The sequence below is a fragment of the Equus przewalskii genome, chromosome 3 (assembly GCF_037783145.1).
Source record: "Equus przewalskii isolate Varuska chromosome 3, EquPr2, whole genome shotgun sequence".
Lineage (NCBI taxonomy): Eukaryota > Metazoa > Chordata > Mammalia > Perissodactyla > Equidae > Equus > Equus przewalskii.
In genome coordinates, this window is record NC_091833.1 from 50,803,506 (window position 1) to 50,829,081 (window position 25,576).

Here is a 25,576-nt window from a genome sequence, read left to right on the forward strand (position 1 = left end):
TATATGGAGCTTACTTTTTTGAGTAGTTTAATTTTATGTTCATCAAAGGTGAATTATTTGGTTCTAAAAAGATAGGTAATAGTTTCTGATCCCATCCAGTTTGGTAGAATATTAATTATCCATGAAATGATTTGGGCTAATCATAGAGTGCAACAATGTATTCCTTTAACTTCTAAAGGTATAATTCGAATATGTATTACTTCAATATAAAGCCCTGGTATTTTCTGGTCATTTAAAAAAATATGTTTAAGGAAGAAACAAAAAAATTCTCGCCAAATTCTGGGTAAAAAAGATTGTAGCACTTTGAATTATTAAATATCAAGTTTTGTTACTATTAGATATGTTTTTAGAAACTTTGTGTACGAAATCCAGATAATTTGATTGTGCTTAAATTATTTAAGAAATTTAATTTTTCCATGGCAGACATCATGTACTAAAATAGATTTTCCTCTCGAACATAATGTATCAATATTCGGCCACTGGAATAAAGTACCAATTCTTATTTATTCTTTAGTCCTTGATGTAGCTAAAACTACTAAGTCATTCTAATTTTTTTAAGGCAGCAGTCTATAAATGAATTGAGCCAGCAAAAATGCCCAACAAGAAATTAATATTTTGAGTACATAGATTCAATTAAAAAATCACAGAATATATATATATATGGCTCCACTATTCAAAAAAGAGATGTAGAAAAATACTTGATAGTTTGTAACCTAATAGCCCATAAACACTGAAGATTTCCTGTGTGACCTTCTGTGACCCCTCTTTGATAACCTATTTGCTATGTATACATATCAAATAATGACTAAAACCCTCCTAGTAATAATAAATTGCTTATTAACTCATTTAAAGAAGTCAATTGCCTCTTTTGAGTAACAACTATAAGCTTTAATTCTCTGACTACAAATTTTACCTCAAAAATCTTAGAAAAGTAAATTCATTTCAGAATGGCAACCAATAATTGCTTACTTGAGAATTAGATTCAAGCATTTTGCTTTTCTTTCAACTCATCTTCCCCTGAATATAGATCCACTTAAGTGCAAATAAGGATAACATCAACTTAGGGCATGTCATATGAAGAACACTGACCATACCTTTTCCGGACATATGGATTGTCACAGATTCTAGCTCTAATCTAAGATAATTTAAAATTGATAAACATTATGTCATTGTTACAGGGGTAAATTACATCCTTAAACCACATATTGAAACTCATTAAAGTTTTATTAAAAAATAGAGAACAGAACACAATGGAATACTACTCAGCCATAAAAAAACACGAAATTGGCCCATTCACAACAACGTGGATGGACCTCGAGGGCATTATGTTAAGCGAAATAAGTCAGTCAGAGAAAGACGAACTCTATATGACTCCACTCATAGGTGGAAATTAGTATATTGAGAAGGAGATCTGATCGGTGGTTACCAGGGAAAAGGGGGGGTGGGGGGAGGGTACGGAGGGCGAAGTGGTGTACCCACAACATGACTAACAAAAATGTAGAACTGAAATCTCACAAGGTTGTAATCTATCATAACATTAATAAAAAAAAAAAAAAATGGAACAGGGGAAAAGTAAAAAAAAAAAAAATAGAGAACAGAGATATTCTTGAAAATTGATAGAATACATTAGATAAAAAATAAGAATGGAAAGGATTTAACAATCATATGACCACAGATGAACTCAACAATCTGCCTTCTTTTACTACTTTGACTACAAACAAGTAGTCAAAACTTGAAGAAAATCAAACAACTAGGTATTCTGGCAACACCATAAACTCTTGGTCAACCACTTTGGGCACTCAACATCATGTGTTAACAGTAAGTTGACTCACTTTCCACAATGCTTCACTTTTCCTTGTTCTTCAAATTTCCCACCTTAACTCCTTCCTCTCTTTTGTCTGATGATCTTATCCACATTCTGCCAAGAAACCTGTCCAAAGAGAGCTTTCTCATTTTTCCATGACTAATTCTACACATTTACCCATGTCTGCAATCATGCTGTTCTCAAAAGATGAAATTTCCTACCAGTTGAAGGCAATTCTCAATGTGTTCAATTCCTGGCTCCTTTTACTTTATCAGAGTTTACTTCTTTGGTTAACGTCTCCCCTCTCTGCTTTCATCTTCATTATCCTCCCTTTCTATTGACTCATTTCCATCAGTATATAATATCCTCTTAATATGTCCATAATAAAAACCAACTAAACTTCTCCCCTATTAACACATTTCCCTCTAGCTATTGCTTTTTCCAATTTCTCCTTTCCCATTCACCATTCTACCCACATTAGTTACCTTCCAATTCCTCCACACCTTCCTCCACACACAACTCTCATCATGTATCACTAATGACCTCCATATTGCCAAATTCAATGCACACTTTTGTATCCATATCTTACTTATTTCTCAGCAACAACTGATAATGATGTGGTTAAAGCCTTCAACCTGATGCCACTCCTAGTGACCCTGTGTACAGTAGAGCAGAAACCTCTCTGGTCTTTGCGCCATCCTCTCATCTTCCAGCACCGTATCAGACAATGCTCTGCTGCTATTCATATGGTTTTCATGGCCAATTTTTTCAGAAATGGGGGCTAATCTGTCTTAGCCTGGAAGCTCTGCTGAAACCTGTTTACCATGGGTGACCCTGCTGGTATTTGAAATACCAGTGGTGGCAGTGAGAGCACTGAATCTTAACCACTAGACCACCAGGGCTGGCTGATAGTGATGACAACCCCTTCAAGAACCACTTTCCTCTCTTTACAAGCCTGGTTTCCTCCCACTTCTCAGACTATTCTTTTTCCTCCTCCTCCACTGAGTATCTAAATGCTGGATTTCCTCAAGTGTCAATTTTAGAAGCGTAGCTTTTCACTCTTTCCTCATACAATTTCATCTCTTACCAAAGCTTTAAATATTATGTACACACTGACAACTCCTCAATTTATATTCCTGGCACTGATCTCTTCTGGGAGCTCCAATTTTATACGGTTGGGACTTCTACCAGTATATCTCAAAAGCACAGCACACTGAGCGTGCTTAATAGTAATTGCTTACTTTCCACCCCAGTCTTTCAATTTTAGTGAGTGGCACCATTATCCAACTGATTGCTGAAAAGAGAAATATGGGCACCATCCTGAAATCCTTCATCTTCCTTATTCCCCAAATCAAATCTATCAGAAAGTGCTGGCTATTTAAATTCTCAAAGAAACCTTACCCCAGGTGATTATTTCCAATTCCAGTGGCATGGCCCTGTTCCTAATTAAGATGATCACATGGCTAGATAACTGCCATGGCTTCTAGACAGGCCTACTGTTGCTTCTTCCTTCCTCATACAACTATCCACTCAGCAGCAAGAATGACCTTCTCAAAATATAAATTCCACGATGCTACTACCGTGTTAATAAGTCTCAAAGGCATACTATTGTACTCTAAATAAAACCTAGACCTTCTCAGGTCTGCCCCTTGAATTTTGTTTAGTCTCATCTCCACTTCCCTTATTCCATCTAGGCCCCAAGTTTTTCTCTGTTAAGCTCTCTTATACATTAGGGCCTTTATACATACACTGTTTCCTCTGCCCTGAATGGTCCACTCCAGATCTTTGTCACGGTTAGCTGATTCTTATCCTATAGTTTTATTTTAAATGTAACTTCTTCAGTGAAGCCTACCCTGACCACTATTGAAATAGATCATTTTCCAAATGTATCACGAGTCTATTCTATTTGTAACAGGTAAACTTATCATTCCTTTTTGGGTCATTAGTATTTACTAACAGTATATGAATGGGCCATGGTAGCCTAAGAGAGCCACGACTTCTCACTAGCCGTATGAGACTTTGGGCCAGCCCAGTGGTGCAGCAGTTAAGTACGCACGTTCTGCTTCGGTGGCCCGGGGTTCACTGCTTCGGATCCCAGGTGCCGACATCGCACCACCTGGCAAGCCATGCTGTGGTAGACGTTCCACATATAGAGTAGAGGAAGATGGGCATGGATGTTAGCTCAAGGCCAGTCTTCCTCAGCAAAAAGAGGAGGATTGGCAGCAGAGGTTAGCTCAGGGCTAATCTTCCTCCAAAAAAAAAAAGACACACACACATATGAGGCTTAAAACTAATTGCTAATTAGGTGGCTGTTGGATAACTACTGCTTTATAAATGCTAGGTTTTTATTGTCTTCATGCAAATTAGTAGATATAAAAATATTTCAGTTGATATTTATTACAACTCCAGACAGCTGTCATTTAAAATTCTGTAAGGTACTACAAAATTATAATGAAAATAATTCATGTAAAAGTTTGCACTAACTTCCTACTCTGTTTCTACAAAATACATTAACTATGGCTCAATTTGCTCTACATGTTTGAAAATCACATTATGATAGTTAACTTAAAATCTCATGACTGTTACTTATAAATGATTCTGAACCATATTTAAGGTCTCTTCTGGTAGCCAATAGGACAAAGAAAGGAATGGTGAAACAGGAAGAGGAGTGAGAAGGAAGAAGGGGAAGGGGAGTGGTTCCCCTCAGGAAAATGGGCGTAAGTTGTGGGGGTGTGAAACAAGGTTCAAAGTGACACGGATGCACGTGTTAGAGACAGTCTAAAGTAAAACTGTAAGAAGCTATGAGCCACAACAGTGCTGAAGCCAGAAACTGAGTGTGCATGACCTTTTGAAGAAGAGAAGGAAGCAGTAGGAAATGTTTTAAGCTAAGTGGTTTCTCCAGTGACCTATTAGCCTAGGGCTGCTTTTGTTTACTTTTTGGAGGAAAAGGGAGACACATCTTTTAGGTAGGACACAGAGAAGTAGATTTCAGCTGGTACAGACACACGGTTCTTAAATCACATATTCCCAACTGGTAGCAGTCTCAATGCATTTTGTCATGTCCATGATACTCACTACCCTCAACTACACAACTAGGTAAGTAGCTGCCTGATTAATACTTCACAGGTGGAGAAAACATACATAATATCACATATAGCAACACAGTATCTGGTTACTTTATGTTGCTAAAGCACTAGGGAAAAAATTCCACTAATCTGGAAACTCAAAATGAGAGTTCAAACATAGAAAATCTGGCCACAGAAGTGAGGAGAAACATGGAATTCTAGCCTCATTTATTAGATGCTTAAGTCCGCTAGACCAGTGAAAACCAAGTACTGTTGTTACCACCAATGCCACTTGATAACTGTGCTTGAGACTAGATAAAACGTACTTTCTTCACTGCTTTCCAGATCTTTCTAAACGTGTGCTTGAGCTATTATAATTATTTTAGCTAACAGGCAATAAACAGCGCTGAAATTATTAATTAAGTACACCTAATAGCTGGGCTTCCTACCCATTTTGATCACAGGAAATTAAATTCATGTTATTTCTGAAAGTAATCCCAATGGAGCTACTCTTACAAGATTTCAGGTGGAACCTACCTTGATATCTCCCCATCCTGGCAGAGCTGGTAGCTCCTTCCACTATCCTCACAGAGCATGCTGGACCTCTACTAGGACATTTCTTTCACTGCATTAAAATTATCCATTATATTATATATCTGTGATTACTCCCACTCATTTTCCTACCCCCAACCCCAACTGTAACAATAACAATAATATAAGGAATCATGTCTTGTTTTTGTATTTCCAGTTCCTGATAAAAGAGATTCCAAAAGAATACTTGTAGAATGGATTGATTACATAACTTTTTGAAACCTTCTTAAGCCAATTTAGGTAGTATAATCTACCAGAAAGATGACTGTCAAAAGACCTGGGTTTTAATTCTAGTTTTACCATCCAATCCATGAGCTTGGGCAAGCCAGTGAATTTCCATGTTTCTCACTTCCTTCACCTACAAAAATGTGGATATAATTTATTATACCTTCTTCTGAGAGATGACAGGATAAATGAACTACCCCATGAGCTATTATGAGCTTTTCTGAACAAGGGCAACATAAAATTCCCATTTTTGTCTCCCTTTTATTTCTGCTTAATTTTCCTCAGCATATAATTACCTACTGAGGGGGAATTTAAAAGCTCTTTTGAGAGGAAATCATGAAACCAGAAATCAAAAGATCTTCCACAAAAGTTTTAGATTCTATAATAAAAAAATCAACTTATTCAGAATAGGATAAGTGGTGACTACAAGCGGATTTTCCACCTCTTGAGGAGGCTCTGAGTTCAAAGACAGTTTATAGACAATGTTAGATTACATACAATTTTAAGCATCCAAATTTAAAACAAAACCATAAACATTTTCCTTTTGGAGATTGCATTTTTTGCTAAAAACTAAATAGGGAACACTAAATAAACTTTGAAGAGCTATTTTGAAGAGTAAAAGATTTTAAGAACATAAAAAGTCTTCATAATAGAACACATTCCATTTGCTTTAGTTAACTTGAAAAAAATCTTCCTTGTAAAGTACTCTGTGTTTTAACTATTTTTGTTATATATGATTAACATCATCCTTAATTGGATACCATCATTCACCTTTCCCCTCACACACAGACTTAAAACATTCACAGCATCTCTTAGAAGCTAACTTCAAAATGACATTTCAGTATTAAAACAGGTTCCCGATTCCTCATCTGTGCTCACAAACATGCTCAAATACATAAAGAAGGGAACATGATATTATTGGTACGTCCAAGTTCTGAAGCACCAGCACAGTGATCTGATCGTGGTGCAGGTTTCCACCTTAAGCTTGGCAGGAGATGTCTGATTTCTTTGTGCTTAGTGAAGCCATTTTATCAGCACTGGCAGTATTAAATAACAAAGTGGGGGCAGACAGCCCACTAGTTTAGGTTTGGCTTCTGTAACAGACCTCAGAGGTGAGATAGAAGGAGGGACCTTTTAAGGTCATTTATTCATAGACAAAAAATTGTGTTAAGCTTTAGTTGAACAATCAAATCACTTCGATATAAGGCATTATACCTAAAATTGCTTACTTCCTTTAATCGAGTTCTGTATCTCACTGCCCATCACGACATCTTCTTTATTGGAAACTGTGCTCAGGAGCCTAACAAACTACAGCGATCACTACAAAAAAGGTGTTAGGCTGGTTTCCAAGAAAGAGAACATTCTCCTACTAATGTAGAATGACAAGGTTGCTTTGCTGCAAGTGACCATCGATAGTTAAGAACTGGCACTGCACGAAAGCAACAGCAGTGTCTTTCTTCTTTACAAGGTGATTTCTTTCAATCTTGAAGTTTTTATATTATATTAGTATATGCCATTGACTATTAGGTAGTAATTGCTTCTGTCTGGTAATAGCTATAGTTAGTATATTATGCTGATTCTGTCCTTGAAATGTGGTTTTATAAACCTGTAAAAGTGAATTAAAAGAGCCCCTGAGCAGTACTGTTGCTCAGATAGGCTGAGGAATCGTTCCTTACACTTGATTCAAAAAAGGCTATTGTTTCTTTAAGTATAAGGACCTCTAACTCTACCCAAAATAGAAATATAACAAAATTTGGTTTATTCTGAGTGACAAACTGTAATTCCTTACAAATTCTCTTAGTTTAGATACAGAGATTTTACTCTCCAATAAAGAGATATGACTACTAGAGAATAAAATCAATGGACAGTCTATTTAAAGATTTCTCTGTTAATTTCTTAAAGTCACTACAGTCAACCCTAGATTATCTACATTTTGACAGTCTATTAGCCATAAGAATTCTAACGACCTGTTAGACAATAATACTAAATCTTTCTTAACATAAAAACAAAGTCACAAAAGGCATTAATAATTTGGTTTAAACCTTTTATTTGTTGTTATAAGAAGAAAATAGTCTAAATAAGATGAGCCAACTACAGTTGGTGAACTATACTTTTTCTCTTTACTTTGCATACAACTTAATGTTTAAAATAGATTATCTAGAAAGAATGAATCAGAGTCTCATTTCTTTATGAAACCATAAAAACTGTATTATACCTAATATTTTTATAAAACTTTTTGTCATACCCATTCAATCAACAAATATTCATTTAACACCTACAAAAACTAATACACTTAATATAATAGGTTTTCCCTATCCTGAGCATCTACCTGTCCAGAATGCTTAACTTTTGTATATGGCTTTTATTTAAAAATACATGTATATATGTAAATGACTAATAACTTGTTATTTAAGGTACATTATAGAGTAAGTATAGATTTAGTTAAATCTCTAATTACTACCTCTAAAATATTACGTAATAATTAATGTCTGTAACAGTAAGACTCAATCATTGAAAGTAATTTAATCTAAACTATGTTAACACTTGATAGTCTTTAAAATTCGATAAACTAAATATGGCAGGTGATCTTTTTTCTTTCTATACTTTCCGTACTTATATATATTGTTAATTTGTTAATTCATGATGGATAGGAATAGAATAGAGGTCATCATATACACAAGAACATTTTTTCCTCTTAGAAGAAAAACACAAACTGTCTTTAAAAATTAATAACTAATAATTAATAACATAACATTATATTTACTAAGTCAACAAGCAAACAAACTTCAATTCCATAACATGGCCACTTAAGGAGAGCGGGAGATGATAGAATGGAACTCTAGAAAGAGATTAGAGAAAGAACAGGAAAGAGAAATAAGGAAGCAAGGAGGAAGGGAGAAAGGGAGAGGGAGGGTGAGGCGGGGGAGGAAGGGAGGGTGTGGGGGGGAGGGAGAAACTGGAAAGATGATAAATAAGAGAAACAGAAATCATTTCCTTTGAATTTAATATTCACTTTGTCTCCTTGAAAGGCCCTTTTGGCTTGCTATTGACATTCATCTATAATTTTCTATTATCATCAGTTCTAAAACAGGAGACTGACTGAAAATTTGATGGATTAACAAAATGCTACTATTCTTAGCACCAAGGTTCACACTAGACACATCTCAAATCCTAGTATAGTCTTAAAATAAAGGGAAACAGATTTTTACCTACAAGAGGAAAGTGTGTCTACATATATAAGGGGACATAAGTACAATAAGGAAACACTTGCAAGAAAGGGTTAAAAATACTTTTTTAACTGCCAACAAACCACTGTAAAAACTAAGTTAAACAAAGTCTGCCTTCTGGTTCTTTTCCCTCTGGCTCCCACATAAACTAATAAAATATATATTAGAAAAGGAATCTTATGTAACCAGAAATAAATTGATTATACTGATGATATGAAAGCTAAGATACCTGTTCAGAAAAATAGTCCTTATTCATAAGAAGTAAAAGAGAAGTACCAAAATAGACACTTAAGTAACTGCACCATTACAGAATCACTCCATTAGAAATGATTTTATTACTTTTCTTAACTTCTCAAGCAGAACACTTCTTAGGGTACATTCTTCCCTCTCAGATACAAGAGTTCTGAATTCTGCAAAACATATTGTCCAGATAATCAAGTGTCTATATGTAGTTTTCACAATGAGAGTTTCTCACTAGGTATATAAGACAGCTGTGCTCTGATTATTTAATTAAATTAAAAAGTTAGCCTTTTAATCTGACCATATCCATTAGAATGTTCCATTGGAATATGTTTAAGCAATATTTACATTTACTTCTTTCTTCCCAGCCCCAAGACTTAAGACAATAAAATATTTCACCCACAAAATATTTTTGTTCACATTTAGATTACCATAATTATCTATATTGCTTGATGAGAAGTAAAGAGAACAAAGATAATCATCAAAAGCAAAAGCTCATTTTATAAATAAGTCAAGCTTGAAACTCAACACTGAAAAATAAATCTTCATGTAAAAAATTACTTTCATTTCATGTGTTTGGAATTTCTACTTGGTTCCTTAAAAAATCAAATTAATAATTATATAGGACCCATAATTATCTAATGCTATTGGCAAAGAGCAAAAACACTCTTTATTAGTTTTTATTTACTGAGCATCATATAACCTAAAATAGTATTTGATAATGGCTAGTCATGAAATTAGTAGGTCATGAAATCAATTTTGTGGGTTGTGACTAAGATTAAAAAAAAAAGAAATAGAAGGGGCTGGCCCTGTGGCCTAGTGGTTGAGTTCAGGGTGCTCCACTTCAGTGGCCCAGGTTTAGTTCCCAGGCACAGACCTACACCACTCATTGGCAGCCACGCTGTGGCAGCGAGCCACATACAAAATAGAAGAAGACTGGCACAGACGTTAGCTCAGGGTGAGTCTTCCTCAAGCAAAACGAGGAAGATTGGCAATAGATGTTAGGTAAGGGAGAATTTTCCTCAGGAAAAAAAGAAAAGAGAAAAGAAATAGGAGAGGGCTGGCCCCAAGGCTGAATGGTTAAGTTCGCACGCTCTGCTTCGGCAGCCTAGGGTTTCGCTGGTTGAAATCCTGGATGTGGACATGGCACCACTCGTTGAGCTGTGCTGAGCTGGCATCCCAAATGCCAGAACTAGAAGGACCCACAACTAAAAAAATACACAACTATGTACCAGGGGGCCTTGGGAGAAAAAGGAAAAATAAAATCTTTAAAAAAAAAAAAAGAAAGAAAGAAACAGAAAAACAACAGAGTGCAGTAAGAATAATATTGTTTCCTGAAACTTTTGTTTCAGTAGCATTTATGTTCATAAACATGTATGTATTTGTTTCGTCTTGCTTTAAAATATATTTTTAATATAAAAATGCCATGATAAAGTAAATAAATGATTTAATGTTGTAATAACAATATCGGAAAGGAAATGATTTACTGTGGGAGTTTTGACTCTATTAATAAGGTTTTCTGCATAACTTTAATGAATTTGTATATTAATACAGCTAGTGTTCCTATCTGTTCCCTGCCTCCACTTTGGATACTTATATTCTAATTATGGTCACAAATATCAGATTTCTAAGCCAGGTAAGTATGATTTCATAGAGGAAACAATGAAATAAGGTTAAACCTAAAATTCCCTATTAGTAAACTCTTACCTGTTGGTAATCCTTTTCCTCTTAATCGGTCTCGAATAGCCTGGCTTCGATCAGGCTTTTGTTCACTGTTACGGGCAAGCTGATCCGTCTGTACACAGGTAATCAAAAATCAAGTTTGACAAAAGAATCTCCCTTTTGTTTCATGGTAATTGTCTACAGAATGACACTAGTTAGACAATTTTTGGAGTACAGCATTAAGTAGACACTCCACATTTGCTATTGTTAATTTGTATTCCTTGAATAAGATTTACATTAGCTCAATTCTGGCCAATTCATCTTCAGGATATAAAAGGCAAGAAACAGTTATCAAAGAGTCACCTGCTAACTAGGGAACAAAGCTAGCCTAAAAAGTAGTTAAAAATGACTTCCACTTGAAAAGAGTAAAACTGAAGTATTCTTTTTTTCTAAACTTATAACTACTTTCATTTCTCAAGTTAGATTATAATTTTACAACGATGTTAATTCTGGTATAGTAAGGCTTTCTCCTGATTATAACTATGCTTTGAGGGTACTGATTTAAATTATTTTAAAAAATAATTCTCTAGATTTTACCTGCCGGAAAACACATTTGAAAAATGCTTTAAACTAAATGGACACATTGAGGGATGATTGCTAAATTTATGTCCACATTCTTTTGAGTCACCTTTATAACAAAATGTTTAAGTAGTCTTAAACTTTAATAACTTTACTCCTTAATCGAGGTACTCGTTTACAATAAAGCATGCCAAATTAGATCAAATTCCACATTACAAGGGATAAAAAGTTAGAACACTGGGTTTATTCAGATGATCAATCAGAATAGAAATGTCAAGAAATAAATAGAAGGAGAGAGAATGGTGAAAAGAAATTACTTAAATCTGGCACCAAGAGCATGCATACATATCTGTTTATACACACCTACACATTTTAATATTCCTCCATTAGTGAAACTTAAGTTTGAGTATGGATTAAAAATTCATTTAAAGAACTGTATTCAAGGCATTATGTTTCCTACCTATAAGAAGACTTAAATGGAAATATTTCTGAAATGATATCATTCAAATGACATAAATATTAGCTCAGTTTGCACTATACTGTCAGTAACGGAAGAAAGAGCATCCTGCATCTTTGGGAACCCCTGCATTGACACTACTATTAATAACAGCTGTCATTTATTAAGTAATTACTATAAGGCAGGCACTACCTTAAGCGCTTAACATACTTTATGTTATTTAATCCTCAAAAAATCCTCATGTGGTAGATATTATTATCCTCATATTACACATAAAGGGAGAAATAGAAAGAAAACTTCTAAGGACCTTGAAGCAGCTCATCAACATTGAAATAATTATCTTCACAGCTGTTCAATAATACGGGTGGATGGTATGTATTATTAATCCTATTTTACAGATAGGCAAAATTGAGGTCAAAGATAGTAATTAAATCAGTGGAAGAACCAGAATAAGTCAACTAGCCTGCTGACTTACTCTAAGCTAATTAATTTTAAGTAAGAATTATGGTCACTTAGAATGAACTTCACACTGAGTGAAAGACTAGCTCATTCTGTCAGGTACGGGCAGCAACAACAGCTTCAGAGGAGCATAACAGGTAAAGCCACGGGCAGTGGTGTCTGAGAGATCCAGGCTCCAACTGCGTCTCTGTCATTTACCATGTATGGTCATGGGTATTTAATCTTTCTGAGCCTTAGTTTCATTATCTCTAAAATGAACACGAAATTATCTCTTATAACCTGGGGTTGTTGTAATGAATAAACGTGAGAAAGCACAAAAGCCATTTAGCACAGTGCCTGGCACAATGTAAATACTTAAAAATGGTAGCTGTTGGACTTACTTCAGTCCACTGATGTCCAGAATAGCAAGAGCGATAAAAGGTGAAGGGAGCATTATCACTTCTACTTAGTAGAAATGTGTCTCTGGAAGGGCAGGTTCTCTATATGCTGGTTCCAGGTGAGCCTTCTATTCGTCTCTCCCACCAGACAAGCCCACGGCACACCCCACAGCTGGTCCTCCAGCACACACTGCTCTCTCCCATTTCACAGCGTTTATCCAAGTTTACTTCCTTCTGCCTAGATTATTCCTCTCTCTATCTAGTCTATAGGATCTAGTCAAAGTAGTCTTTTTCAGTGTAGACATAACTTGTATCCTTTCCTCTCAAACTCTTACAGCTTTTAAAATTTTTATTATGTTACTTTTCATACTTCTCTTTGCACTTTATAGTTAAGTAAATGGTTGTATAACTTTAAGTAAGAGCTCTTAGAAGATAGAGCAAATATTCAAATTTGTATCTTCTATAGTATCTAGCACCGGTTTTATATGTAGATGAGCAATATACAGCAATTAATAAATTGAACTAAATACTAAACTTAAAGGGATGGAGACCTTTTATCTAACATGGGCAATTATTGGATGGTAAACAGAATTTCATGGAGGAATATTTCTTCATGGAAAGACAGAAGAAAAAATATTTCCAGCAATTTTACTATAGCAGTAAAATCAGCAAACAGGACAAAAGTCTTTGAGAAGGCGCAGTGTAATAGTAAGATTCCTGGACTAATCGGACACATAAGTCCTGCGAGATATGCAAGTTTCAATTTCTTTATTTATAAAGTCAAGGAGTTAGTACAGACCAACATTTCTCAAAGAGAGTTTTATAAAACATTAGTATTATGAGAAGATCTGTGAAAAAAGACCCAAATAAGTCTGGGAAAAGTTTCACCTATATGTCTATCTTTCTTGAAGGTTAGTAATATAGTCTAGTGTATTAAAGGCTCTGAGAAGTTCTGCAGCGAAAATATATTTAATTTCGCCTAAAGAGTTTTTCTTCAAGCTTATTTGATCATAGAGGAATTTTTTAAATAAAAAAAAATCTGAAAATACGTAGGAAACTTTCGCCTGGATAGAGGGTTTTCAGATTTTAATAGCTTTACCTTCATTCAAAAAAATGACATGCAGGAACATAAACAAATAAATCAAGTAAAACTGGAGTAGCTCTAGTCAAGGAGGGGAAATAAGCAGCCAAGAGCTCCATTCACTCAGCTTCTCCCACCGGCATTCTTCTCACTACAGGACCACAAAGGCTCCATGGGGTACAGCTTACAACCCACTTGCCTAGAAGAATCTATGAGTCTGTTTCTCATCAACTGGCAAAGTGCGTGGAATCTGGACATACCTGTGCCAGCCATATAACACCCTGGTTAAGACAGCAGAACTAAACCCCTACGGAGGAGGAATTAAGAGGAAGCCAGCAAGAACACTGAGTGACAGTGGAAAAATCTGTAGTCCAAACAAAAAGAGGGACCACCACTCAGGCACCACAACCCTAAAGGGGAAGTGCAGATAAAGTTTAGATCTAAACCAGACCTTGAGAACCAAGGACTACCCAAACTAGGACAAATAGGATAGAATACAGCTTAAGAAACACAGAGGTATGACTACTATAGAGTTTGTTATTCTTGGGATTCTTCACAACAAAGACGAGAGAGAAAATTAAGGAGTCCAGGTCTTGGGGCATCTAGCAGGGATTCAAGCACGTACCCCCTCTAGACAGCAGGCACCAGTGTTCAGAGAAGGTGGGGAGGGCTTTGGGAATACGTAAAGGGTCCAGACAAATAAGTAGCCAAGAAATAGGTATAAAGCAACAAGAAGTGCATTTAAATAATTCTAAACGGATATTTTGCATGTCAATGCATTTTTCACAATAGATAGAACCACTTGCAGAAAGCTCCTCAGGAAAAGATGCAAGAAAGGAGGCAAGAGGAGACATATTCAATTTCAGCAATGCTGTGATTCTGTGGTAATTGCTGGACTAAAGTTCTCAAAAAAGACTAATTCTCATAAAATCTATGGGACTAAGTCATTGTACCGGGCTTCTAAATTTTAACTGTTGTTTCAAAGAAACAATTAACATTACAACAAGAAATTCAATCTCCTGTTCCTGGTCTTCATTGAGAAAACGCTACCTATATAATATCTTTAAAGAAAATTTTGTGACATGCTGCTAGATTTTAAAATATGACTCTATGTACCAGTGGGAATTGTAGCTTACCCCAGAAAGATTTCCCAGAACCAGTTTTACCAACTGTTTCACGTAGGAAAATGAAGGTGCACAATTGCTGTTCCTAATGTGGGCACTGCAAGCATCCAGGACAGTCCGAACAGAAACCCGAGCGTAAATAACATCCTCACACATTCCAAGCAGGATGCTGTTGAGATGATCTCCAAGCTTGATAGGCTGAACATAAAGGAAGGAAAAGCCATGTTGGTAAGTGTAAGTAAATCTTATCTAACAGGAGACAAGCCATTCCAGGAGTTAAGAGGAGACACACCAAACACACTTCAAATACTTGGAGGAAATGAATTCCTTATCTAGTAGCATATATGCTTTACTGCATTTTGCCTTTTCATAATCCAAAAAAATTCTTAGCAGAAGATGGTTAACATATGTCTCCCAAGATAGAAAGTACTACAGAAAAACTCTGGGGTTTTCTTATATGATAAAGAAATGAGATTCTTTGGTTATTCAAATATTTTGGTAAGCAGTTACTATATAGATACCATTTGGGGGCAATCAACAATTTCCTAACATTCAATGAAATGTAATATATTCAATACATATAAATATAATTTGATACTCTCATGATAACTTAGAAGAGATTTCAACTATTACAATGACTCACGATTATTTAAATGTAAATTCTCATTATGCTGGTGAAACAGAGAAGCCAGATGTGAGTTTTTTTAACTAGCTGACATAACTTGTAGAATAGTATATCCAAATGTCCAATAAGCATACCAAAAAAGGCAAATTAAAGTTGCAAAAAAGAAGCCACTACACACTCAACAGAATGGTTAAAAATAAAAAGAATGATAATACAAAGTATTGGTGAGGAGTGCAGTACTGCTGATGGGAGTTTAAACCGGTACATCCACTTTGATTTCAGCATACACTTTCCCCATGACCCTTCTCTTCCACTGTCATCCATCTGGGTGTTATGTCATCCTTTAGATCTCAGCTTAACTTCGAGGTCCTCAATACACCTATCTTAAACCTCCAAGGCTGGTTAGAGGCTCCAACTCAGGTTTTCTATAGCACTCTCTATTTTCCCTAATATAGCACTCATTGCATCGTGTTGTAATTGGGTATTTAGTTGTCTGTACCCACAAATGGACTCCAGAGGTCATTATATTCCTAGTGACTAGTACAGTGTCTGACACAAGGGAAGTGCTTAATAAATACTTTAGAATATTAAATATTTCTAAAGTGATTACGATTTCTGATAGCAAAACATAAGTAAAAGTTTATACTTCCCCTCCAATTTATACACTATTGATATTGACTTCATTTTCAGTTATCAGAAAAGATTATAAAGTTTTAATTATAGGCTGGCATCACAATTTACATGTAAGTTAGGTTGTATAACATATGACACCAATATTTCCAGTAATAATTTAACTTTCTCATTTATATTTATAGAATGGAAACTTAGGAGAGAAGGTAAATACACAGTATTTTTCATGCTGTAAAATTAGACCAAACCAAGTTGAAGACTATCATTCACCTTGCATAGATCTTAAGACGTTTGAATCTTAGAATAAAAACCTAAAATGCTTGTTACTTCTTAATTTGATTTAAAAAAACACACCTAGTTATTTTTGGTTTTGACTTCTAAATGCCTAAAATAAAACCTAATTCTATATTCTCTATCTTTGCTTTGATGAAATATAGTTATTTTTAAAATTTTGAATTACTATTCACTACGTTTATAAGGAGTCTTCAGGAATCAGAGTTATTTTAGAAAATAAAGACTAAAAGCAGCTCAATGGTCATCAGAGCCTAAGACCCCCAAAAGTGTTACCTTACTTTACTTTTCGCATCAAAAAAGGTTATCACTTTCAGTTCAAGAATGAATCAAAAATGTTACAATCCCTCTTATCAATCATTACATTAGGAGAAATAAAGTGGACTCCCGTTTCTCTTGCTATGTTTTGAAGAGGTCACTGCATTTCACAGACTGAACTGTTGAAACCTCGGTGGTGACTGCTATAATTCTAGGAACATTTTAAGAAAAATAATTTCTTTAGTACTTTATTATTACCTCATTTCGAGAGTGTGACATTATTAATGTGAACAACCAGCACAGAAATGCTGGTGTGCCTGACATGCTGTAGAACACATACAGATACATGGAAGAACTTGTTCAAAAGCATTAAGTCGGACAAACGAGACAACCTGACTTACTTGGCTCTGAGGTACTTCATGATCAGCCCCCCAGTACAACGTCATTCCAAGAGAATAAATATGGATCTAGGAATAGAATTTTTTAAAAAATCATTTTATGGTAAAATAAAGTTTAAAAACTCAGCAAGTACGATACATTCATGACTTTTTGTTCCAAAGAAAGTACAACACATGATTTGAGAAAATCATTTCATATTTTGCATAGAAGTATGTGAGAGCTTAAAACAGAAAATAAGACTGGAAAGGATCAGAACAGACTTTGTTTCCCAATTCCCCAGCCCACCTTCAATGAGTAAACATTTTAATTAGTTCTTATTTATTTTAAGTTTCTTTATACAGACTCAAGCAAATATGAACATATATTCTTATTTCCCCCTTCTTTTACAAAAGGTCAAAAACTTCAAAAATTACTCAGGACCTTGCAGTTTTAATTTAACAGAGAGGTATTTCCATATCAGTGCTTAGAGATCTTCTCATTCTTTTTCACTTCTGCACAGAAGTTCATTTTGCGGCTGTAGCATTGTTTACTTAACCCATCTGTGATTAATGGGCAATTGGGATTTTCCCAAACTTGTGCTGTTATAATGCTTCAGCAAACAGCCTTGTGATATATGACATTTTGTACATGCGGGTATTTCTCTTGAATTGATTCTCTGAGATTATGAATAAAAGGGTAAACCATCTGTAGTTTTGATACATACTGTCAGATTCCCCTACACAGAGGTTGGATCATTTTACATTTCTATCAGCCATATGTAAGTTTTTTTCTACAAGTCTTCTCCATTCAATGTGTTATGAAGATTTGGATTTTTGCCAAACTGAAAAGAGAAAAAACCTCACTGCCGTTTTGATCAGCGTTTTTCTTACTAAGAATGGATGTGGTAGTAGATGGAGAAGGAAGCTGGGTCAAAAAAGATTTCTTTCCCCTGTCTGTTTGCTTGTCAAAGACTGGAAAAATAACATATTTTTATGCTGATAGGAATGCTCCAACAGAGAAAACTGGACCTGCAGGAGAGACTGGAAATGGTTGGGAGAACACTGTGGAGGAAGTGGGAGGAGGTGGAAGCTAATGCACAATGAAGGAGGTGGCTTCACAGAGGAGCACTGACAGGTCATCTGTAGTAAGGAGGCAGAGGATATGGGAATCTATGCGGATAAGCCAGTAGTGGGATCCTGGGGTAAGTCTCTCTTGATTACTCTACTTTTTTCTTATGAAAAAAGATTATCAGCTGAAAGTGTGAACAGTTAATAAGTAATCATTTTCCATTTTTCCTTCTGTTCAAGAGATTCAGAGCCAAACTTTTAGCCCATCTCTGTCAATACTGCTTAATCTCATCATATGCATTTTTTTGCACAATCTTACTCCAGCATCATCTCATTTTCTTGCCTGTATTTTCACTTCGCGCTTATTTTCTCACGTTTATTTTTTAATTCTATAAACTGTCTCAAATCCTCTTTAGAAATAGGTGAGGAATATACACATAAAACTGGGTACACTCCTTATAATCTCACAGCACTTTAATCTTCTCCTAACACTGCCTCCTAAATTACAGATAAGAAAAGTTGCTCTTCTTTTCAAATATTTTCAAGGCTCCCAGTTTTAAAGAAATCTAAAATCTTTATAATGATAGGCGAGCTCACTCTGACCTGCCTCCACTTCCATTTTCCAGAGAGATTTTTAAGTTTTTCTCTGTTATCACTCCTTTCCTATCACAGTCTAAACACTTCAGCACTACTGGATAATTCTCTGTCGGCAAAATCTTTCTTTTTCCCCAATTTTTCTTGAGCAGTTCTTTCTACCAAGAACTTCTTTCTTCATCTGTCAATAAAAGTCCTATGCGTTACTGATAGTCCAGAGATGACGTTATCTATTACATATGCCATATAATTCTTCTCAGGATAAAGCATTCCCTCTTACATGATACACTTCTATTTCATCTGTATCTCTAATGAACAGTTAACTAATGCTATCTGTAATATAGTTAAGATGTGTCCTTGTTTGTCTTCCTTGAAGGAGTCTTTTTTACACATCTTAGTATTCCTCTTAGCAACTAAGAAAGAACTTGTACATAGCAGATAGTCAACAAATGCCTGCTGAATTCAGTTAAGCGTACATGAAGTTCAAGACAGCACAGTGCAGACTATTTGTGTCACATTTCTGTTTATACTTCTATTCAAAGAACCTCATATGTGAACAAGTTTTCAAAGAGCTTCATATATGAAAAACATTTTTCATACCTTTACTATAAAGGATGACTTGAATACGCTAAGATATTTCTCTTAAGATATCAATTTTGATTTGTGATTCTTTAAGATACTGGCAGTGCTTTAAGATTCTTTATTACATTTACTTCTATGTACGCTAAATGAGTTACCATATGCTAATAATTTTTATGCACAACTATATAAAATTATTAACACAATTCTTAAAACTAGGTTATAAAATTGCACACTTGCTGATCATCCATGTACACAGCGTATTGATTAATTCTATGTGCCAAGTTGACTTGACCACGGGATGCCTAGATATTTGGCCAAACATTATTCTGGGTGTTTCTGGGAGAATGTTTTTGAATGAAATTAACATTTAAATTGGTAGACTGAGGAAAGCGGACTGCTCTCCCTATTGTGGGTGGGCCTCATCCAATCAGTTGAAGGCCTGAATAGACGAAAATGGCTTACCCACCCCCAAGTAAGAGAGAATTCTTTCTGCCTAACTGCCTTGAAACTAGGACATCTGCTTCTTTTTGCCTTCAGATGTGAACTGAAACATGAGCTCTTCCTGGGTCTTGAGCCTCCTAGCCTTCAGACTGCAACTACACTATCAGTTCTCCTGGTTTTCAGGCCTTTGGACTCAGACTACACTATGAGTGCTCCTGGGTCTCCAGCTTGTCAACTCACCTTGCAGATCTTGGGACCTGTCAGCCTCCATAATTGCATGAGGCAATTTCTTATAACAAATATCTTTAAATACACACACACACACACACACACACACACACATATCCTATTGATCTTGTTTCCTTGGAGAACCTTGCTTAATACATATAGATATGAAACATCAATATATAGAAAACATACACAAAAATGGTAATTGTTACTTCATTAGGATGGTGCTTTATGGATTTGAAACTTTTAATAATATTTTTAAATCATTTAAAATTTTGTTAAAGAAATAACTCCGACTATGTCAGATCTTTGTTAAAATAATGTATAATAATACCATCTGGAACTCAAGATTAGAGGAACATTAATATTAGAGAAATATTTCTTATAGGACACAAAGAAAAATGCTTTACTTTTACATTTATTTCAAAATACCCTATAGAGTAAAAGTGGATAATACTTCCACACACCTTATTCATAAGCTGAGAGTTTCTACTGTTTGTGCAGCCTGAAAAGACGCCGGCACAAGGAGATCAGTGATACTAGGGTGTGATTAAATTAAGACGGTAACACTGCTGTACCGCTGAGAGCGCTCAGTTCATCTGGATGGTAAATAGCAATAGATGGGCTATCGTCCACTAACAGACATTGATAGAAAGGGGAAAGGTCAGGCAAGGGAAGGTTATTTAAAACAGGCATGGATTTGGTTTTTACATTTTCCATTGAATTAGTAAAAAAGGTGAAAACAACAGCTCATGAAAGGCCAACTAACAAATACCTTGTATTAAAGATATCAACAGGCCCAAGGCCTGAAAGAAATCAGGCAGTAGATGTTAAAAAGAATGTTCTTGATCTGCCTCTCACTTCTGCTTATTCATTTAGCTTCCCAGGGAATGTGTGGTTTTGTCATCTTTGATTAGGCCCTATTGTATCACAGCTCTTGGTACCTATCTGTACCCTAGGGATGGCACAGAGAGGATCTCTTCCCCTCCCTTCGTATAGCGTTTAGCAGGCCAGGATGGTGTCCTGTAGAGGTGGGTGCTTTTGATAAGAATGGTTTGTCCATAGGGTTCTAGAAAAAGATAAAGGAGCTGGTTCTAGAAAATATGCATTTATAGAAGAGCTAGTTAACTATCCACTTAGTCATTCAACATTCTTTCTGAAAATCACTAAGCTAGGGATTGTGGTAAGATACAAATATCTGATCCTGGCATCAATAATACTACTATCATATACTAATATGTATCATTATATATTAGAATGTTAATAGACAGGATGTACATAATACTTACTGTGTGCCAAACTTACATTATATACTTTAACTCATTCAATACTACAGAAAGAGGAGGTAACTTGCCCAAGGTCACACAGCTAGTTAAGTAGTAGAGGCAGAATTCAAACTCTGGCTCCAGAGCTATGCTCTTATCCTCTAAGTTAGGGTTTCTCACGCTAAGTACTATTGATATTTGGGGTCTCTGCCTTGGGGAGTGGTCCTGTGCATACTGATTCTGCGTAGGATGTTTAGCAGCATCCCTGGCCTGTACTCACTTGATGCCAGTAGCACTACTTACCTACCCTCTCTCAGTTATGACAGCTAAAAATGTCTCCAGACATTGCCAAGTGTCCTCTGAGAAGTAAAACTGCCTCTGATTGAAAATCACTGCTTTAATCTTTATTACCTTTCCAAGAACAGGAAAAATATATTACTATATATGTATGCATGTAGTAAACAAAGTAGAAGTGGTAAGTTTATGCTAAGGAAATTCAATGAGACAAAAAAAGGTCACTTCTGATTATAGAGGAATGAGAAAAAATTTAAAACAAGGAGAGGTAAGCTGCAGCCTAAATGCAGGTTACGCATCCCCTCTCCATGCTCTCTTAATATTCTATACAGATCTACTGTCATTGTATGTATTTTCTACATTATTATTATTAATTTAGTTATTGTTGTCTGTCTCACCATTAGCTTGCTGGTTTCTTATTCATCTTTGTATCCCAGTGGCCTGACACAGTGTTGGATATATAAGTCCTCAATAGATGCTCATTGAAAGAATGATTGGTGCATAGGATGTGGACACGCAGAAATGGGGAAGGGCACTGTTATGCAAAAGAGTAAAGTCAGAAAGCACAGGACTTGTTTTAATAGTCACTGGCTACAACTCATGAGTCTGAAAGAGAAGTCGGAAGGTAGTTGGCATCAGACTCTGGAGAGCCTTCTAGGCCTGGTTAAGGAATTTGTACTTCACTGCATTAAAAAAGCAGAACATTTTTGAAGAGAACAATGACATGATCAGAGGGATCAATCTGACAGTAGCAGGGAGAAGAGTCAAGAAGCAGAAATAAGAGGTAGGAGGAGATTATGACAAAAGTTCAAGAAAAAGGAAATGAGGACCTGACCACAGCCCTGGCAAGAGGGCTGAAGAGGAAAGGACAATAATGGCTGGGCTTGGAAAGTGGACTTGAGAAATTCAGGCAAAGTGAATATGTGGAAAGGGAGGAGTCAGAGATAAAGATACAAAGAAAATGTGATATGGAAAGAAGGGAGTTGAGGGAGCTAATTAATATAACTCATGGGGAACAAAAATATGTTTTTGTCTTTATAGTTATAATGGGCTGGAATGTAAACTCCCTGAGTAGAAGGACTTTGTCCCATTCACCACTCTATCCCAGGACCTAGGGCAGCACTTAACATATAGTAGTAACAGATAATATTTAAATGGTGCTTACTCTATGATAGGTACTGTTCTAAGCACTTCACATGTACTCTCTTTTTTAATTGTCTAAAAACCCATGGGGCAAGTACTGTCATTGTCCCTTTACAGATAAGTCACCTAAGACATAAAAAGGTAAGCAAGTTGCCTGAGGTCATATATCAAGTGACAAAGCCAGAAACTCTACCCAGAACTCACACTTGATAAATATTTGTTGAATCACCGAGAAGACTCACAGAGTATTTTCCACCTCTACATCCATTCTCTAGCGAGGAGACAGAAAGCCTTCAAAGGTTTGGCTCACTGACCATCAGACGCAGGCTGGGTAAGACACTGCAGTCTCAAATGCAGACGCCTCCCACTCAGGGGTCTCTGAAGAAATAAGAGCTGCTTCGTCTCTGCTACACAGCTCCTTTTAGCAACACCCCTTGAGAATGTGTGGCTATGCATTTAACAGCAACAAAGCATAAATATCTTTGGGTAAAAAAAAATCATGAATTACTTTTACTCACTCAACAAGGGCTGAGAGCCTCCTCAGTGGCAAATCTGGCATAGAGCAATGGTTCTCAAATTTATTACATGTCAGAATCACCTCAAGGGCTCACAGAACACAGACTGCAGGCTGCCACCTCCCAGGTCTCTGATTCAGTAGGTCTGGGGTGAGGCCTGAGAACGGGCTTTCCTAACAAGTTCCCGGACGCTGCTGATGCTGCTGGTCAGGGGATAACACTCTGAGAACCAGGGTATAGAGCAGAGGAGGCACAATAGAGTAGGACATGCAGGGTCCCTTCCATTTCAAACCCTCCATAGTAAGCAAAACAGGATAATGTGACATATAAGAGTGTACATAGGGAGTACAATAGAGCATAAGAGAAAGGTCAGATGTGCAGTAAAAGTCAGCCAGGCAATGAGGGAAGCAGGAAGAGCTGAGACGGCATGATCGGGTGCAGAAAGAGTATGTGAGGCTGAAGGAAGAGAACACACAAAGCCTAAGAAGAAAGAAAGCGCTTGGCACACCTAGGACATTGAAGTAAATTAAGAATGGCTGAAACACAGAGCTTGATAAGGACTACTCAGACAAGGGTGGGTACAGTATGCCCTCAAAGGCCATGGTAAGGAATCTAGTTTCTTCAAGGGGAGTGGAATCTGAGTAATTTTAAGCAGCAAAAAGACCAGATCAGATATGAGTTTTCAAAAATGCACTGACAGTAGTTTAAAGAACAGACTGCACAGGGGCAAGCCTGGGGGCAGGGAGATTATTAGAAAGTGTTTGAGGCACTGGTCATTCATGACGGACTGACCAAGGCAGAAGCAGTGAGGAATAAGAAACAGACAGATGTGAGAGATATTAAAGAGGCAGAATCAACAGGAATTAATCACTGACTGGATTTAGGAAAGAGGGCCTGAGATGAATGAAAAATTAAGAATAACACTTTGGAGCCTTCCTTGCAAACTGGGGAAATGATGGTCCATTCATTTACAGGAACACACAGAAGAGGAGAAAGGCTTCAGCGGGTGAGAAGAAATACTAAGTTCAGTTTTGGATCTACTGAGTCTGAGATGCCTGTGGGACATTCCAGAAAAGATAATCTAAAAAGTGGTTATATATTTAAGTCAAGAGCTTTGTGTTAAAGATATGTAATTCAGGAGCTGGCAGCATATAGCGACCAATTTTTAGCTTTTTAAAAAGATCTGATAAAAACTGTGACCCTCTGTGCAGAAAAATACATATACATTCTTTGTTTGGGAATATAATTCTTAAATTTTCAATGGCTTCCTGAACCCATTCCTTTGACCTCTAAGGGTACCATGGAACTTGGGTTAAGATCCCCTGATATATAAAGCAATTGTACAAATTTACTTGGTCATAACTTTTCTTTCATAATTTCCTAAGGGGAAGAGAACCTCCCCCAAAATTATATTAAAAGCTCAAATTAGCATTTCTAGTAACATCTCCCCTCACCCATTACTGTCTACATTTCATCACACTTTATATATCTGAGAAGTACACTCAGCTAGTTTCTGAGATACACCCAAATATCTTAATATATCTGACAACTCATTTGTTCCTATATCAACTGTAGGGTTGGGAACAGTAGTTTACATACACTACAAGCCAAAATGTGCTTCCGTGCTCTGGAGGAGACCCATTCAGAGTACAATAGCCCCAGCTCTGCTAAAGTGGAATGTTTCCATTCTGTTCCCTTATGTGTCTCTCTCTCTCTTTCTCTCCCCGCTTTACGGGGCTAAGTTTCCATCATCATAAGAATTACTTCCTCAAGTTAAGATTCTATGTATTTATAGACTGATATGATGAAAATATGTTACCTGACAAGAGTAACATATTATACCATGAGCTCTCAATCACATAGTACCAGAAATTAGTTTATCACCTAGTAGAACATAGTATGTTGAAGTGATGATACTTTAAAAAGAGCTAGAATCTTATAGCTTTGTACCTATACAACTATAGCATTTGATTCTTTTAAAAAAATTGTGGTAAAAAATATAACATTAAATTTACCATCTTAACCATTTTTAAGCGTACAGTTCAGTAGTGTTAGTATATTCATGGTGTTGTGCACCAGATCTCTAGAATTTTTTTCATCTTGCAAAACTAAAACTCTATACCCATTAAACACTAATTCCTTCCCCCTCCCAGGTTTTTACTTTCTATTTCTACGTTTTTGACAACTTTAGATACTTCATATGATACATCGTACAGTGTTTGTCTTTTTGTGATTGGCTTATTTGCTTAGCATGATGTCCTCAAGGGTAATCCATGTTGTAGCATGTGACAGGATTTCCTTATTTTTTTAAGGCTGCATAATATTCCATTGCATGCATATGCTGCATTTTCTTTATCCATTCATCCATCAATGG

At 36.1% G+C, this 25,576-nt stretch overlaps 1 protein-coding gene across 41 annotated transcripts in view; it reads right to left on the reverse strand.

Moving 5' to 3' along the window:
- PTPN13 (protein tyrosine phosphatase non-receptor type 13) overlaps positions 1-25,576 on the reverse strand; it is a 201,180-nt gene that overhangs the window by 101,734 nt on the left and 73,870 nt on the right. For 36 of the 41 annotated variants that reach the window (XM_070614385.1, XM_070614398.1, XM_070614397.1 and 33 more), the window contains 3 exons: positions 17,097-17,162; positions 14,904-15,089; positions 10,860-10,947 (listed from right to left, as the gene is read on the reverse strand). In XM_070614385.1, coding sequence (XP_070470486.1) covers positions 10,860-10,947; positions 14,904-15,089; positions 17,097-17,141 — 319 coding nt within the window. In that variant the 5' untranslated portion in view covers positions 17,142-17,162. The remainder of the gene's footprint in view (positions 1-10,859; positions 10,948-14,903; positions 15,090-17,096; positions 17,163-25,576) is intronic. The other 5 variants (XM_070614412.1, XM_070614411.1, XM_070614401.1 and 2 more) reach the window with 1 other exon arrangement.